This window comes from Sceloporus occidentalis, unplaced genomic scaffold, assembly GCF_023333645.1.
Source record: "Sceloporus occidentalis isolate IW3139 unplaced genomic scaffold, rSceOcc1.0.p SCAF_92, whole genome shotgun sequence".
In the NCBI taxonomy this organism is placed as follows: domain Eukaryota; kingdom Metazoa; phylum Chordata; class Lepidosauria; order Squamata; family Phrynosomatidae; genus Sceloporus; species Sceloporus occidentalis.
In genome coordinates this window covers 2254485-2271917 of record NW_028317072.1, presented here as the reverse complement: position 1 = coordinate 2271917, position 17433 = coordinate 2254485, and the positions used below count along the sequence as shown (strand labels likewise).

General features: G+C 41.9%; 1 protein-coding gene across 3 annotated transcripts in view; it reads right to left on the bottom strand.

Moving 5' to 3' along the window:
• Window positions 1-3107: 3107 nt before the first annotated feature.
• Window positions 3108-17433, bottom strand: part of NEURL1B (neuralized E3 ubiquitin protein ligase 1B) — a 75169-nt gene continuing 60843 nt past the window's right edge. For all 3 annotated transcript variants that reach the window (XM_089496690.1, XM_089496691.1, XM_089496692.1), the window contains 4 exons: window positions 16673-17233; window positions 12326-13033; window positions 10701-10826; window positions 3108-7796 (listed from right to left, as the gene is read on the bottom strand). In XM_089496690.1, the coding sequence (XP_089352816.1) occupies window positions 7552-7796; window positions 10701-10826; window positions 12326-13033; window positions 16673-17233 (1640 nt within the window). In that variant the 3' untranslated portion in view covers window positions 3108-7551. The remainder of the gene's footprint in view (window positions 7797-10700; window positions 10827-12325; window positions 13034-16672; window positions 17234-17433) is intronic.

Genomic DNA, 17433 nt, shown 5'->3' with positions numbered 1-17433 from the left:
AAGGATGGTCACCTTTGGGGCCATGGGTCACACCTAGGTCAGCCCTTGAGTTTGGGGAGGGAATGACCTTTCTATGCACAGAACTTGCCTGCCACTTATTTGTAGCAGCATGTTACAAGCCTCTATGGCAACCCTTTTTCTCTCTCCCTGCTTATCAGAATTAGCCAGTTTAGCTGATACTACAATAACAAATCCCCCAAAACAACCAACAGATGGGCAGTAATCTTTACTATTAAAGCCTTTCCCATGAGCTAGATATAGGAAAGGTGAGTAGATGAGGACAGTGGCCAAGGTTCCTCAGCTGGTATACTTGGGCTGGGCAAGAGGAAGAAGGTATTGCCACTTGCATCCCATGAGGATTGGTATAGTCTTTCTGGATGTGAAGGAAGTATGGACTTACAGTTCAAATCAGGGCTGTCAATAAAGAAAAGAAGAAGCACGATGGATAACATACCAGAACATTTTCAAGGAGGGTAGCAGAATGCCACAAAGACTTCACAGATGATAGAATCAGGGTTGGAAGAGACAACAAGGGCCAGCCAGTCCAACCCACCTGCCATGCAGGAACTCACAATCAAAGTTCCTCCAGCAGAAGATCATCCAGCCTCTGTTTAAAGACCTCCAAAGAAAGAGATTCCACCCCTCTCCGAGAGAGTGTTCTACTGTGGAACAGCTCTTACTGTCAGGAAGTTCCTCCTAATGTTTAGAGGGAATCTTTTCCTGGAGCTTGCATCCATTGTTCTGTGTCCTATTCTCTGGAGCAGCAGAAAACAAGCTTGCTTCATCCTCAAGATAACATCCCTTCAAATAGTTAAACAGGGCTATCATATCACCTCTTAACCGTCTCTTCTGCAGGCTAAGAGAAGGTTGGGGTTTCCCAGTTCCCTAAATCTCTCCTCATAGGGCATGATTTCCAGACCATGCATCATTTTAGTCACTCTCCTTGTGCCTGGGACACAGTATCCCAGGTGACGCCTGACCAAAGCAGAATACAGTGGCACTATTACTTCCCTTGATCTAGACATTATACTTCTATTGATGTAGTCTAGAATCACATTGGCCTTTTTAGCTGCTGCATCACACTGTTGACTCATGTTCAACTTGTGGTCTACTAGGACTCCAAATCCTTTCCACACATAGTACCAGGTGTCCCCCATATGTCTATGTATTTCATTTTATTTATTTTTGCCCTAAGCACACTATTTTATATTTCTCTGTCATTCATCGTCAGTGTGTAGCATTAGCACTACATGTTAGCGTACATGTCCCCTAACCATCGTTTAGTTTTAGTTAGGAGGGGTGAAGAAGAATCTGACTTCTGCCACAAACGCCCCAAGACTCAGATATGGAAAGGGGGGGGGGGGCAAAGAAGGAGGAGAACATCTCCTGCCTCCACATTGCATTTTTTTTCCAGAAAACCTGGCACTAAATATGGGGGATTTTCTATTCTAAGGGGAGGCAACAAAGTCGAAACTCTCTTTAGTGTTGTTTAACTTCTCTTTATCACAGTGTATCAGTGCTAATAAAGGCCTTTGGGAACAAATGAAATAATTTTGAGTTCCTTTTGTGTTGGAATATCTGAAAAGCTAGCCTTGCTCAGTTACATACCATTCCTTTCACAATATTGATATTCATGAAGGCAGTGAATTTTATTTAAGTGTTTTTTGTGGGGGTTTTGAGTTATGTGGCTATGTTCTAGAAGAGTTTATTCCTGATGTTTCACCAGCATCTGTGTCTGGCATCTTCAGAGAATGCTGATCTAGAAAAGAGTGGCTGTACAGTATATATATACTATTTGACCCTGTGTAAGGAGGAGGAGGGATTCCCATGTTAATCTGTGTATTGTTTTGTTGTTGATGGCAAGGCCTTAGGGTGGGAGGATATGCAAAAGAGGATTAGTGTCTGCTAATTGGTGATCATTGTCTGCTGGGAACTTTATTTAAGCATGTTTAAACAACCTAGTAACAACACAAAATTCAGAGATGAATGGATTTTGTTTAAAGGACTTGCTTGCACTAGTCCATGTATTAAGCTGATTCTTCTTAAGCAATAGCAAACAGATAAACAAACAGGACTGTCTTGCATTTGCTGTTATTAACTTTAGGTGGCAAAATCTAGGATTCTTGTATCTATTTAAAGCATGAATTTAGTATTCTTGTATCAATTTAAAGCTTGTTTTCTGCTGCACCAGAGAACAGGGCATGGAACAATGGATGCAAGCTACAGGAAAAGAGATTTCACCTCAACATTAGGAAGAACTTCCGGACAATAAGGGCTGTTCAACAGTGGAACACACTCCCGCAGACTGTAGTGGAGTCTTCTTCCTTGGAGGTCTGTAAACAGAGGCTGGATGGCCATCTGTCGGGGATGCTTTAATTGAGAGTTCCTCAATGGCAGGGGGTTGGACTGGAAGGCCCTTGTGGACTCTTCCAACTTACGATTCTATGAATTTTAACTCAAACTGCAGAAATATGGTTTTGTGACCTGCCTATCAGCTTTGGGACAAAACGTTACTGAAGTGGTAGAAACATATGCATCTTGGCTTAACAAGATAAGATATACATTAATCTTTTGCTTGTGCATTAAACCAACTTAAAACTATGATTTAAGATCTTGGCAACCATAGTTTCCCAGGTTAGGTCAAGTGGGTCTTGGCTTGTTAAGTGATGATAATCTGAACTAGTTTGCCCATTCATTTGCTTTTCCCAAACATAAAGACATCAATATATACAGAGCTGTATGCATTCTATCGTTGTTCCTCTTATTATCACAACTGATTTACCCAGTTATCTTTCCAACATGACAGGTGTGAGTTCTTGCACTATATACACTAGATATTTTCCCCACAGTGAGTAATAGCGCTACATGGCCAGGCAAACAAATAACTTCTATGATAAGCTATTTATAAGTCCTGGGCAGACTTTTAAAAAGTTATTCAGTTTCAACTCTGACTACCACCACCCGGCAAACATGATTATTCACCATGCTGGCTGAAAGATTCTGGGAACCGGTTTGAAAAAGTAACCCATGGTCTAGTCCTGGGTTTAAGACACAACCATGCTCCAATGGTCTCTGCTTTTACCTTTGTACACTTTAGGCTAGAGTGAATACTTACAATCCAATATTTTATTTGTTTCATAAACAGGTAAAACTTTATATTAATGTAAAACAAATCAAAATAAAAAAAACACACACTACAGGTCACAATGCTAGAGAGTATTAACATGTAAAGAAGTGCAAACTTCCTTCCCCAAATAATTTGCTTTGAAAGTCTTATCACAGAGAGAATCAAATCTGGCTTATTTTAGAATGTGATGTACAGACCACAGTCATGAACCAGAAAAAATATCAAGAAGTATTAGAAATCTGGAAACTTTTTAAAAAGCTTTTTATACAAAGAGGACATGGGGAGGAGGGTGGCAGCAAAAATTCAATGAAAACATACAATTTTCACTCCAATATCCAAAAAAAAAAAAAAAAAAAGCAAGAGTTCTTGGTGAACACATAAAATTCTATAAAACTACCAGCCTTCTGTGGTTAAGTTCCTTTTTTCCTTCGTTTGATTTAAAGTAGCATTAAAAAGGATAAAAAGTGCACAGACACCCTTATAAGGCACAAACAGATCTTCTGAAAAGAGATTGTTTTTTTGTTTTGTTTTTTAAGAAGAGCACTAACAAGAACAAATTGCTAAGTAAAGTCCATCTCTTAAAAGTTATCTGTCAGAATTTGAGAATTCCTTGTGAGGCTGGAGTTATGTAAAGCTGTGTATCCATTGCTGCTTTTTCTCCATCTGCTTCACAGTCCATAGCTATGGACTCTTTATCCTGCCCCAATGCTGCTCCTTTGGGGAAATCCATTTTAACCAAAATAATTAAGTCAACATGCACCCTTTCCATCTCTGCACCACGGTGTAAACTTAAAGTTCTTCTTGAAATATAATCTCACTGGCAGTTAGTAAACAGTTGCAGGGCACACTGAACCAGACCAACTAAAGCCAAACACTTCTACCTCCAAAGAGACTAAGCAAATGCTCATGTAGGTTTTTCTGACATAGCAACTGAGTATTAAACTGAAGGAGATATGGAGAAAAAGTACACCATAGCAGTTAATCCCCCAAAATGTTAGTAGTAGAAAGGAGGTAGTGACTATGACTCGGTACTAGTGACTTGCTAATGACCAATTATTAAATGGCTAGGCTTGCTTAGAATTATGTCACATCTGGTAAAATATATGCCTTTCCTTTTGAGAAACCTCTCTATCTACTTTTCCACCTGTAGCTTTTGAGACTTAAAATGGTAGCCACAGCTGCCACAAAGGAATTCCATTCAAATTCATTGTAGTTTGCAGTCAACATGTTGCTTAGTTCCATGGATGGAGTTAAGATGGTTAGGGAATAATCTCATCATGTCTGTGGCATTAAACAACAGGGACTGTGATTATGCACAATTAGAAATCCTCTTGCAAGCAAAGGAATCTCTTTGGACCACACTGTTCAGTGCCACTTAGGCAGGCAGGAGCTTCTATGGTCAACAGCAGAAGGTCAGGGAACTAAGCAGTGTTGGCTTGACTAGGATGGCTTCGTTTCTGAATAAAAAAAATTTGTTTCAGACAACTACTCTGACCACATAACTACAACTTTGAAGAATGGCTTAATTATGTGAAGCAGGTCAGCTTTCAGGTAGAGAGCTCATTTCCATGGATGGAGCTATTGAGCACTGAAGCCTATCATGCAATAAAATATATATTGCAAAAATAGGTAAATATATACCTTAAAGATATGAACTGACCCTTAACTGGACTTTCAACATACCTTGTATAGACATTTTGGAACTGACTGTCCAACATCTGTTAACAATACAGTCAAATCCTCACCCACCCACCCCCACACAAATGGTGCCTCTCCTCAGCAGCTTTATCTATGTTCAGCTATTCAAGGGCATATTGTGAAGCTTATGGAATACAAAGGAAAAGAAATCTACACTCTCCAGTTGTTGTAGTTGGAATTATCTGAATATGCCTTGCTTGCTTTAAATACTGCTTGCATACCGCCTTCACAATCTGTAATTCTAACATTATCAGTATTAAGAATCCTCTCCATGTGGATAACCATGGGGAGGGGGGTGTTCACTGGTTTATAACTTCAGTACAAACAAGAGAATTAAACGTTAGTGTTTGGGGACATTTTGTGATTCCAGGCTATACTGATCTCACAAGGCAGCTGGCATCCCATCTGAGCAAACAGTTGGCTGTACCAACCAACCACACTGTAACACTAACCTCACCATTTCTGCAAGCCTCTGTATGCCAATTAAGACATTTGAAAGTTTTATGAAATGACTGGTAGGTGGCATGCACTACAATGTCTCAAACCACTAAAATAAACAGGCTTTCCTGCTTGACCCAAGATACTATCTGCTGCTTGAAGGAACTTGCAAGAGAAAAGTCCAGTCTGATGCCTTTGACCTAATTTTCTGTATTCAGAACATGACCGTAACCAACTGAGGGAAGGAATTGTACCTCGCCAGTATTCAGCTTCTACCATAGTCTATCAATATGTGTGTGTGCGTGTGTGCGCGCGCATACGTGCATGCCTTCAAATTGTCTATTGCCTTATGGTGACTGCATGAATTTCATAGGGTTTTCTTATGCAAGGAATACTCAGAGGTGGTTTGCCAGTTCCTTCCTCTGTAATATTAATTGGCGATGACCCATCCATGTAACAAATCAGGGTTGACCAAGATCAGATGGGATCTGTTGCCTTAAGGGTACTTAGATTCTAAGTGTGAGCATTTTGGGAGTACAAGTATGATTTTGCTAGGAGCTGAAGGCTGAGCCAGGTGGATACTAAGGTACCACTGACAGTCAAGCTGGGCAGCCACCTACAAGAAGCCCAATCTGTGCACCACTGAATATAGAGTGTATGCATGGGAAGAACTGTTATAGTCTCTTTGATGCCAACTACATCCCTGTAGGTTTAATGACAATTCTCTGCTGAGTTAGAGAGCTCCATACCTTATCTGTTGTGGTCAAAGTCTGCTCTAGTCCTTCCCTCCCTCCCAAAACATCAGAGTAGGTCACCTAAAAGGAGGGGGAAAGAAACTTGCCATTTCCCTGAGAGCAAGAGCACAAAGCCTGCGTTCTAAGAAACAACCCAAGTGGCTATATTCTCTTTTAAGATCAAGCATCTAATAATAGCTTGCAAATTCTTTTTCCAACAAACAATGCAAAGTGAAAAGCTTCTTGATTTCAGTTAGATGCCTCCATTGTAGATTAGAAGACTACTCCCTGGAGAGGAAGAAAGGAGGGCTCCCACATTGCTGCCTAATATGTTGATACAAACTCTGTGGAAGGATGGCAGAAAACATCAATAAAAGCATTTATTTACAAATCACAAGGAAGAAAATTGTGGAAGTTTGAAATGCCAAATTCTCCCTCAATCTAATTCCTCTGCTGCCTGGTTACAAGGCCACCTGCACATCTCACTGTTCACAGCTGCTTGACTAGGGACATTCATAACCTTCAGGGGTATCCAGTACTCCTCTTCTGCAGGCTGAGGCTTACTGCTACCAGTAAATGAATCTCTCTACATCAAGATATACGCAGCAGTTGCTCAGTACAGCAGCTGGAAGTTTCAAATGGTGCCTAAGAAAGGAGGAAAAAGCTCTGCCCAGAAATTGTTTACTTTTTGTATTCAGAGGACATTTATAGCTTTTTGCTTCTCTCACAGACAGACTTATTCATCCATGCAAGTGTCTTGCTCCTTAGTCTGGGTTCACAAACTGAGATAAAACCAGAAAATGTGGGGCACTAAACCGTGAATGAGAAGGTCACACTGACATAGACTACTTCTTCCTTCAGTTGTTTTGAAGTGTGATTTCAATCTGAATGCCCTATATCCTCGCCCTTGGTCTGTGAAAGGCGGCGGGGGGGGGGGGGGGATGCCTTGAAATTATCCAATGTCATCAGTGTTTCCTGGCCTCTCAACACTCTTCAGAAGGTGACAAGAGAGGCTTCATGGCCTGATGCACCTGTTGACTTCTAAAGAAAACATTTAATCATTAAAATCTCCTCCTTCCTGCTTGAAACTCTCCGAGAAGCTGGCTAATTTGCTAATTTTCCTAAACTGGGATAAAGTGCAAAGAATTTTAAAAATTGCTTGCTGCAACACCTTTTGTGATAGGAGACAGCAGTATTTCGTAATGAGAACAAATGCACAAGAGTTTTCTTTCTTTTTTGAAATCCACAGTATTTAGAGTTCAGGTCCTACCACACCCTGTTTTTCACCCATTAGAGCAGCACCATTACACAGCCCTGCTCACTGCACAGCTGTACCTTCAGCCTCCACGAGGACCAGAGAGTTGCCCAGTTCACTTAATTATCCCTGATTTGTTTCTACTGGTCAAACACATGGAAATAGAGACAAAAGAGCCACTCAGGAACCACCAACCAGCACAATAACCCAAAAGAAGGGACAGTAAGTTGTGGTAACTGTTAACAACATTCTTCCCCCTGTCTCTCATCATCCACACCCAGGTGGGGGGTGAAGTGAGGTTAAGGACGGTATATTTTAATAATGTCTTTGATGACCCGTCGGCAGATGGGGCAGCAGGCATTGAGTTGCTTTTTCAGCTTAAGACCACAGGTGTTGCAGAGGCACATGTGTCCACAGGTGTAGATCACCACATCTACCTCATTGTCAAAGCAAACAGTGCACTCCCCATTCTTGCTGCTTGAGGGCTCTGGTGGTGGGAACACTGGGGACACCGGAGGACTCAAAGGAGAACTTGGAGCAGTCACTGCAAGGAAGCAAGAACAAAGAAACCTTGGTCAGAAGAGACATTTCTCTGTCCTTTCAGACTACCTCTGGCACGAAACAGGCAACATTTCTTTGTCAGAGAGAGAAAAGTATTGATGATCATGGTCTACATGCTCAACCCATTTTTTAATTGTTAGCAAAATGATTTTTCTGTAGTGTTTGAAAAACTTGCAGAAACTTTGTCACAGATGTGACAACGGGACAAGAGAAAGGTGTGTGTCCCTTGCAGGAAGCAAAATCTGTATCAGACTGTCACTGCACTCTTAAAAACTACTTTCTGGCCTGTTACAGACAGCCAAAATAAAGCTGCTTCGAGTCACAGTGGAGGCATGGTGTTTCAATGATGCATGAGTCCTAAGAGTCCAGAAGCCACACCAAAGCCATGCTCCAGTCCTTAGGGCTGGAGCGTGGCTTTGGTGCGACTTCTGGACTCTTAGGACGCATGCATCATTGAAACACCATACCTCCACTGTGACTCGAAGCAGCTTTATTTTGGCTGTCTGTAACAGGCCATTGTTTCCAAGAGATCTTTAAAGCTCTAGAGCACACAGTATGACGCTGGTGGGAAACTGCTATGTGACCTCCACATAATGATTTGTTCCTATTGCAGCTGCAGAAGAAACCACTGTCAACTATACTGTGTTTACTGCCTGGTATGGAAAGCAATCAGACCAGTGGGAATTACTCCTTGAAAAAGAGAATCCTTGCCCATATATCACAAAAGATTCAGGTGAGCTTTATGCAGCAACACACATACATATATTTATCTAGAAAGACAGACTTAAAAATAATAAATTGCATTTAATGTAACCGACTTGCAATTAGTGGTGGTTATGCAATATAAAAGTCTCCTTGTTCTATTTCATTAAGGGTGGCAACATTTTCAATTTGCCAATGCAAGATTAAGAAATTGTTTTGAAACAGAGAACATCTGAACCAGGATTCCATGGAGTACAGTTCAGAAGACACTCTGTCATCCAAAATTCCATTAACATAATTCTAGAGCATCTGGTCTGAAGTAGCTAAGTACATGGACCAGCTGTGAATATTTCTAGAGCAGAGGAGGTCATGATGAGTGATTAAGTAGCTTTGGCTCTCATCCAGCTGTGGTTCATTGCATACAAAATCTGTATTTCATTCATAGGTAGGAACTTTATTCTTTTGGGGATTTCAGTAGTAGCATGAAAAATGTCATTTGTTTTGTCAATTTTATAACTGTTCTTTCAAACATGTTAGATTACTTAAATCATTATGACTTCTAATGTAAATAATTTCATATTATAATTTATCTCATTTTACGTTAATGGCATATTTCAGGATGGGTCTCTGGAGATTAGTGGTCAGGCTGGTCTAAATCTGGCATACTCCTCCTTTTCTATCCAGTGGGAATTCTCCTACCCAGGTGCCAGAATGGTGGTGAAAACTTCATGTTTCGGCAATAGCAAAGACACGTCTTCCCCAGGGGACATGTATATTAATCTCCATATGATGTTCACAATGTGTGCCACAGTAGTCCGCAGTGTAAATTTGACTTTTTGTTGTTGTTATCATGTGCCTTCAGGACTTTTCCAACTTGTAGCAACCCTAAGGAGAGCCTATCACTGGATTTATTGGAAGGATTTATTCTGAGGAGATTTGTCATTGCTTTCCTGTGAGGCTAAGAAAGTGTGACTTACCCTAGTTTCCAAGAGATCTAGTCCAATACTCAACACCATTACATAATGCTGGTTCTACCTTCCAGGTTAACTACTGTAAGGCACTTTATGGAAGGCTTTCCATGAATGCATGTCCAAAGTTGAATCAACGAAATTGCAGCAGTTAGTGTTTTGACCAGAACAGTTACCTTCAAGAGAAACCTTCAAGAGAAACCATAAAGTAGGAGGACATGGAAAACGGCCTTCTCTGCTCTGGCACCCTAGCTGTGGCCTTATCTCTCATTAGAGGTCTCAATAGCATCCAAACTGGTATTCCACTGGAGCCAAATAAAAAAATAGGGCCTGAAACCACAAAACCCAACTATTCCACTTTTCCTGAAATATTCACTGGCCAGGATTAGACAAGGTGGAGCTTCCACTGATCATTATCACAGCATAGATTTCATGTGATACACTGTGCTGTAATGGTTTGGGAGGTGGACTAGTATTTTTTAGGAAACCAGGGTTTGAATCCCCAGCCAGCCACAGATACCCACTGAGTGACCTTGGACAAATCACACAATCTACATCTGAGAGCAAGGCAATGGCAAACCTCTTCTGAACAAACCTTGCCAAGGAAACCCTTGAAGCATATGAGAACAAGAGCAAATTTATCCTGTTGTTTGAGTTGAGAGGGGCAAGTCCTGAGGTCCAAAGACCAGTTTTCCTTCACAGGACCAACCTAGGTTGCAATGCTCCAAAAATCAAAACAGGAATGGGATGAGAAGCCCACATATGGTTTTGGGCCTCGTCTCTTCTGAGGTTTGGGGCAGGGGCTGTGTGTGTGTACCTTCAAGTCACCTATTGAGGTTTTTTCTGATCCCTCAATATGGGAGGGGCATCAGTGGGAGTGTCCAGGAAGGTCTGGGGTGGAATGAAGAGCCAAAGAAACAGACAGTGCACAGGCTGTTGCTTACCCCTGCAGTACTTTGTGCTTCCATTTCTTGGACATTGTTTCTTTCATGATTCTCTAAGTTACTTTCTGTGTGTTTTAAAGCGCAACCTGTCATCTTAGTAAATGGCACCCTGAGGAAATGCAGGTACTTCCCTCTCTCCCTCAGCAGGGATTTATTGTAATGTGCCCTCTTTCAGAAGAGGCAAAACTCAAGTGGCAAGGCTTGGTTCTTAGAATACAGGTTGTGAATACTCCAGCTACAAGAGCACAGAGGGAAAAGCAAAGTGTCCTTTACCTAGGGATGATTCAGAAGCAGAAGAAGACCTGTTCACACTGAAAGCCATATCTGAGTCACTGTCATACTGGGAGCCTCCAGGGGATCCTGAGGGGGAGACCGTCACTGGACTGGACTGCACTGTGCCTGAAAATACAAAATACACATTCAATTCGGCTTCAGTACTGGGACAGGAATCTCTCAGATATTAAAATGCTGAACTGAGTACACTGGGATAACAGCATCTATTTAATCTCTGCAATGGGTTTTTACAAGAGTTCTGGCTGTACCCTGTTCCTTGTTCTCAGCTGCCAATTTATTTAAAGAAAATGAGATTCCTTTGGTCCCAGCTTTGCCTTAATTAATTGCATTGTTATGGCACTCTCGTTTTCAATCTCAGATTGTAGGGGCCCCAGTCTGATTGGCAAGACTGAAAGCTGAGACCCCCTTTGTTAAATTGGCATTTTGTCTACTAAATCCTCTTACTGCACTCATTCTAGTACACCAAAAAACTGGGGGGGGGGGGGGGGAGATCTGTGCAGTGTTTATTTGTTGTTGTTGCTATTGTTATGTCATTTTGGACTTATGGTGACCCTATCACGGCGTTTTCCATGCACTCCAAATGCAGGACCCCCCATAATGGAAGATAATGCAGCCTACATCTTCCTAATGTCATGAGGGCTAACAAATGAAACAAGAGGCCTAATCAAAACAGATCAGCTCTGCTAACTAAATGGAGCCTCTCTAGCCAAAGGCAGTGCATTTCAGTACCAGATGCTGTGGACAAAGATTAAGATGGCTAGAGGACAAAGATGGTCAGCTGCTCTCGGGAAGAGGATTCACATCTTGGGCTAATCATGCAAAGACAGTTCTGATGCTATGCTTTGATTTAGAGTCATCAAACCAATGTTTCTTTTCAACCAGAAACATAGAAGTCAAATGATCTGATCTATGTCCTGAGGATGTTGCCCATAAAAATGCAGTGCTGGTGCTCAAGGAGAATTTGCATCATTGCATCTGTGCTGTGACCACGGCTCCCCTTTTTTCATGCTTTCTCCTGACATGAGTAAAATCTCATCCATTCCACCTCAACCTTCTGCACGTATCCTTTAGACATAAACTTGCATACAAGCTTCAGGAATTTCAATTTATTGAAAGAACAAGGACAAATAGTTCCCCAAGTATAAGCTTATGTTTCAGCAACACCAATGCAAATTGCTGCTTTTGCCTAAGAGACTTAGGAGTTTATTGCATGTAATTTTCACGCTGACGCAGACACGGGATGGGCTCAGGCTGGAACGGGTTAAAACTGATTTTACTACATGCAAAATTGCTGCTGTACTACCACCCAACCATCACCTTTCCGTAGTACCAAAATCAGTTGCCAGAGCACTGTTGGAGGACGGATGATGATCAGGCGGTAGTACAGCAGCAATTTTGCATGTGGTAAAATCAGTTTTAACCCATTCCAGCCCGATCCTGTCCCGTGCCTGGGTCGGTGTGAAAATTACATGCAATAAACTCCTTAGAAATAGACAAGGGCCCAATGAACCAAACTGAGAGATAATATTCCAGATGTCTGTAAAGCCTTATTTCACTAGCCCTTTTCACTTAGTTCTAGTTATTTACTTTTGAACTGGACTTACCTAATATTTTGAGCTGATTTATGACACCATGGATTGTGAAGAACACCCATAGTGACTGTGAGGTATCCACGCACATCAGCATCCCACGACTCATCCCATTTATTCCATGGTGCACTTCTCCATTTGGCAAGACTACAAAGTTGAGGATGTCACCATTGTTGAGGACTGGGAATCCTCGGCAAACCACCCAGTACTCCTTGCGATCCAGAAGGAAGTCTGGATCTGCTGGAAGCTCATTGGTCCGTAAAGTACCTGGATCACAAGAGGTGATGCCAAATGTGAGAGCTCCATAATAGGGCAGTCCCAGGTGCCCAACTTCTACAAAGAGGTTTTCACCAATGTGCAGCGGTCGGTCAGAAAACACCAAAGTTCTATTGCTCTCTTGCCAGTTGGTGCAGGCAGACATCCGGTCCTGAGAGAAGTTGATGTCAGGCCCCCGGGTAGGGTGGAAACGGAGATCGGTATCCAGAAAGGCAGGCACCACTTGGGCAAGCTGCCGTCTGCTGGGGCAGCAAGGAATGGTGTGGTTATCTGCTGGCAGCCCAGGCATACGACTCAAGTTCAGATTGGCAATTTTGGCCACTACTTGGTTATTCTCTAGTTCATTGTTGTTAAAATTGGCTGAATCATGGCTGCTTTGTGGAAGGCAAGTGCTGAGTCGTGCATTGCTGAGACGGGTAGAAGTCATCGTTTCAGCAAACATGCTGTCTGTGAAATTTTAAAAGCAAAACTGTATTAGAAACAAGCTGAAAACAGTAACATGCTTTTGCTGGCTAGTTATCTATTGGCTAGACCTGATAATTCATTACTGGCTTCCTTCCCCATAAAAAAATATGGCATCCTCCAGATGTCTTTGATTACAACTCAGCCACCATCAGTATGGCCTATGCTGTCTGGGGATGATTGTAGCTCAACACATCTGGACAGTTCCAATTGGGGAAGACCATCTTCCCAGTCAAGCTGTTTTTCTGGTTCTTTAAAACAAAGCCACATTAAGGGTAGAAGAAAATATCTGGAAGTACATCATTTACAAAGCAGTGAAGAATCTTTCCATTAACCAAAGTCCCACCAAGTCAATATGCTATTATTGTCTCTAGAGTCCATAGAAACCACCTTCTAGATGCTTTGCATAGGAATTCTTATTCCCTACCACTCTGTTTTGCATTCATGAAAATTGAGGTTCACATGGAAAAATTGGTCTATTTCTGACCTCCTCCCCTCCCTGAATTAAGGGTGAACAGATTTTGCACACTCTTATTTTCTTGTTAAGGAGAGAAAATATTCCTTTTCATGTCCCATCTCCCTCCTCTGCTTGTCCTTGCCAATTTAATTCACGTAAGAGGGACTGGAAAGAGAAAGCATTCAATCACTTTAGAGACCATTAATAATAAATTGTGTAATATGTTGCATGCTAAAAGTAGTGACCTTTTAAAATGTTTCAAAGCACACTAGCCTCTTTGTTATTTACAGGCCATGTGAGCAAGCAGCACACCCTCTTGGAACCATGTCCCATCTGATAGCATCAGATGTCAAGAAAACAAATCTAGAAGCAGATCACTCTGTATTAACTGTCCTACTCATTCTTACTGTGAGCTGACAATGAGGGGGGGGGGGGGCTGGATGTTTTAGTCAGATCTTTGAATTAGGACATTTGGATGTTCCCAACAGGAGCCATATTGCTCAGTGTCTGTTCAGTCTTCAGCCAAAAAACACCTTGTATTTCTCCTTGGGGAACTTTGAATTCTAACTTCTTGGGGAATAGTATGGGAAAGAGGCTGGAGAATGTGAGAGTTGGGTTGGGGGGGATGTTGTACTGGTAGAGTTGGTTTTTTTACCCTCAGGTTTTTATGTGCACTAATTTAAACCATTTGTTTAATTTAATTTAAACCATTTTTTAAAAATTTAAACCATTTTATGTGCTCTAATTTAAACCATTTGAGACAAGTCCCATTAATGCATTCATCATGTCACTTACAGAGCTCTCCATCAAAATTATCTTTTCCAATTATGCCCACAATAAGATGACAAAGCATACCTAATCCTTCTTGTTAAATCAACTCTAGAGCTACAGCAGATACAAGCAGTAAATTGACACCAAAAAGATCAAGCTGGGTAAATGATGTTGGCTTTATTCCGATAACCCCAGAGTATACCCGAGGCATGTGTTAAGAGCATGTTCTGAGAAGACCCGAGGCAGCAAATGCATCACAGGCAGCGGCACCAAAGACCCTTAGTGCTTTGTAAATATGTATTCAGGAGCTTGTCTCTATAGGACAAAAATAAGTCCACAATCACATCTCATTGAGCTATACTTATAGGTAAGAGTAACTGAAGCCAAGTTATCATTCTGGAGGACAAGGTGATAATTCAAGAGCAATAAATCTCTTGTCTAAATGGGATAGATTTAAGGAGAGGAAAAAGCCAACACTTCGGAAAAGTTTCCAAACTCGTGCAAAGAGCATTACGACACTGCTGTCCCTTCCAGAGTTCTCTGATAAGCAGAGAAGCTGGTGTTTCTCTTGTGTCTAGGTGCTGTGCTTTCTAAAAACCCTGATAGGGCAGGAATGTAATGTGAGAGGCTTTAAGTGGCTCTCCAAGGAGATAAAGAGATCTAAAGCCTGAACAAAGGAGAGAAAGGACGGACCTTGAAGATGAGTCATAGCACTCTCCTGGCAAATTGTGAAGCCAAAGCATAAGTGCAAAGGGCATCCGTTCATTTCCTTGGGCTCCTTGGTCACTGGTGCACACTTTGCCAAAGGTTTAGCCCTGTTTCATACTAAGGACACCTGCACAACTGAACTGGGACCTTATCAAGGGGGTCCATGTAGAAGATGTGCTATTTAAGACTTGAGGAGAGCAGCTTCTGGCAAAGGTGACATCCTTGTTTTTTAAAATTGTTGCCAATGTATGTGTACCATGCTGCCCAGGTATACTACAGTCCAAACTGGCACCATAGGAAAGAGTACAAAGTCAGACCTCCATTTGCTTGCTTCAGGAAAACCTGCTCTGCAGATAAAACTTGTGAGCTGTGTTGGAGTGACTGGCAGACAGTAAACTGCAATTTAACTGCTATCTCTCTGTGCCAAATAAAATAGTTCTGGGTGGGGAAGAGTTAAAGGGAAAGTAGAAATGAGAAAAGGGATAAGGAATCTTCTGCACTTTAGCTGGGTGATACATTTAACCATGAGAGGGCAAAAGCCTGATTACAGGTTTCCCATTTTCAAGTGGAGGTTTGGTTCATGAGAGGGTGCTGTCAGTCATTTAAAGGTACAAGCTTAAAGGTAAAGGTATTTTCAAAAGCATGCAAGAGCTAGCAATGGGTTTGGTTTTGAAATTACTGTGGAGGTTCTAAGACTGGTCACTTGTGTCCCAAATCACACCACCTTCTTTGTCTTTTCTGTCTACAATGGAAGCTCTGGTGAGGCTGCTGCTGCACAACACCATTCCTAACCCAAACAGAAGACATAGTTCTTGGGATTATTTGTGCAGTTTTTAACATCTGCTTCTTCTGTAAATCCCAGTGCTGTAAATTAAGAAGAAACAGGAAGGACTCAACTGCAATCCTATATGGAAGATGGAGTTGAATAAAGTAAAGACCTGCTCCTTGCTGACCATCCCAGCCTGGTGCCTGCCAGATATTCCGTACTGCAGCTCTCATCAGACTCTGCTAACACAACCAACAGGGGGGAATTGTAGAAGCTGAATGTTAAAACATATGGCAGGCACTGTGATCTGAGGTGCTGCCATAAACATATCCCAGTGGAACTGAACCAAAGCTCTATGCTGCAAACAATGATTAGATTACATCACTCCCCAAGTAAAAGATAAGAGGAAGCATTCTCAAGGGTTTAAAGAGCTGGGAGATAAGTTGAAATTATATATTCATGTGGCTTTTTTGCTTGCAATGTTAATCTCCATTCATTTTGTAAGGAGCTCATCTGCCAGAGGAGTGAATACACTTAGGGGAGTGAAAGTTCTAAGTAGACCTGACTAGAAGAAAATAAAAATGCAAAGCTTAGTATTGGGATTTTATGGTTGTCAATATAAGCAGCAGTTTTATTTGAGTGCCAATAATAAAATGAGAAGGTTCAGATGGGCGAGACAAAAGGAAACTTTTTGAAAGTAAGCAGCATTAGGTACTTTCCATGGCCGTCTTGGCTTTCTTCTACACAGTTAAGTTCAATCAGAAAGCAAACAGTAAAATGAAAGACAAGTAACCTGTAGCCGTCTCATAATAAAACCCCAAAATTTGATTTAAAATTGCCTTCTCTGTGAGCACATATCTGGTTGTAGAAAAGATTAGCATATAGATAGAAAAATTTTGTTACAAAAAATATGCATACTTACCTAGTATTTGCACTTCATGGGTGATTCCATAAACATCTATCAGTGCCCAGAGAGGCCCAGAGACTTTGACGCCACAGTGAAACAAAATTGGCTCTTCATCATTGATGCTGTAGAAAACTCTCCCATGGCGATCAACCCAGAATGCCAGGATGTTGTCTCTTAGCGCAAATCTCTCTGGCAAAGCTTTGGCCCAGAAGCCAGGCCTTGTTACCAGGTCTGGGCAGGCATACTTTGGGATGTCATCTGCACTCATCAGTGATGGATCGTGAGTGGTGAAGCCAAAGCGTAGCGCCCCACTCCACCCATGGTGCACGGAGACAAGCTTGAGCCGCACTTTCTCATAGAGGTGAATGGGTCGGTTAGTGAAAGTGATGCCATTGCAGAAACTGTTCCTCCGGGTGGCCTTGCGAGAATGGGCATCCAGGCGGATGTTTTTTCCTTTGGCCTGGAAGTGGAAACGCGGGGGCTCAGTAATAGTGAGGACAGAACGCCTCTCATGGCTACTATTAGGCAATGTGTAGTAAGGTCTGTGAGATACTGAGCGGGCCTGTTGGCTGGAGTCTGCAAAAAGAGGAAAGAAAAGGCATTGTAAGAATTTCTCGCTTGAAGCAAACCATTCTAACTTAGGCCTGTTACAGACTGCCAAAATAAAGCTGCTTCGGGTCTCTTTGGAGGTATGCTATTTAAATGATGCATGCATCCTAAGAATCCGGAAGCTGCACCAAAAGCTGCACTCCGGTGCTTAGGAATGGAGTGTGGCT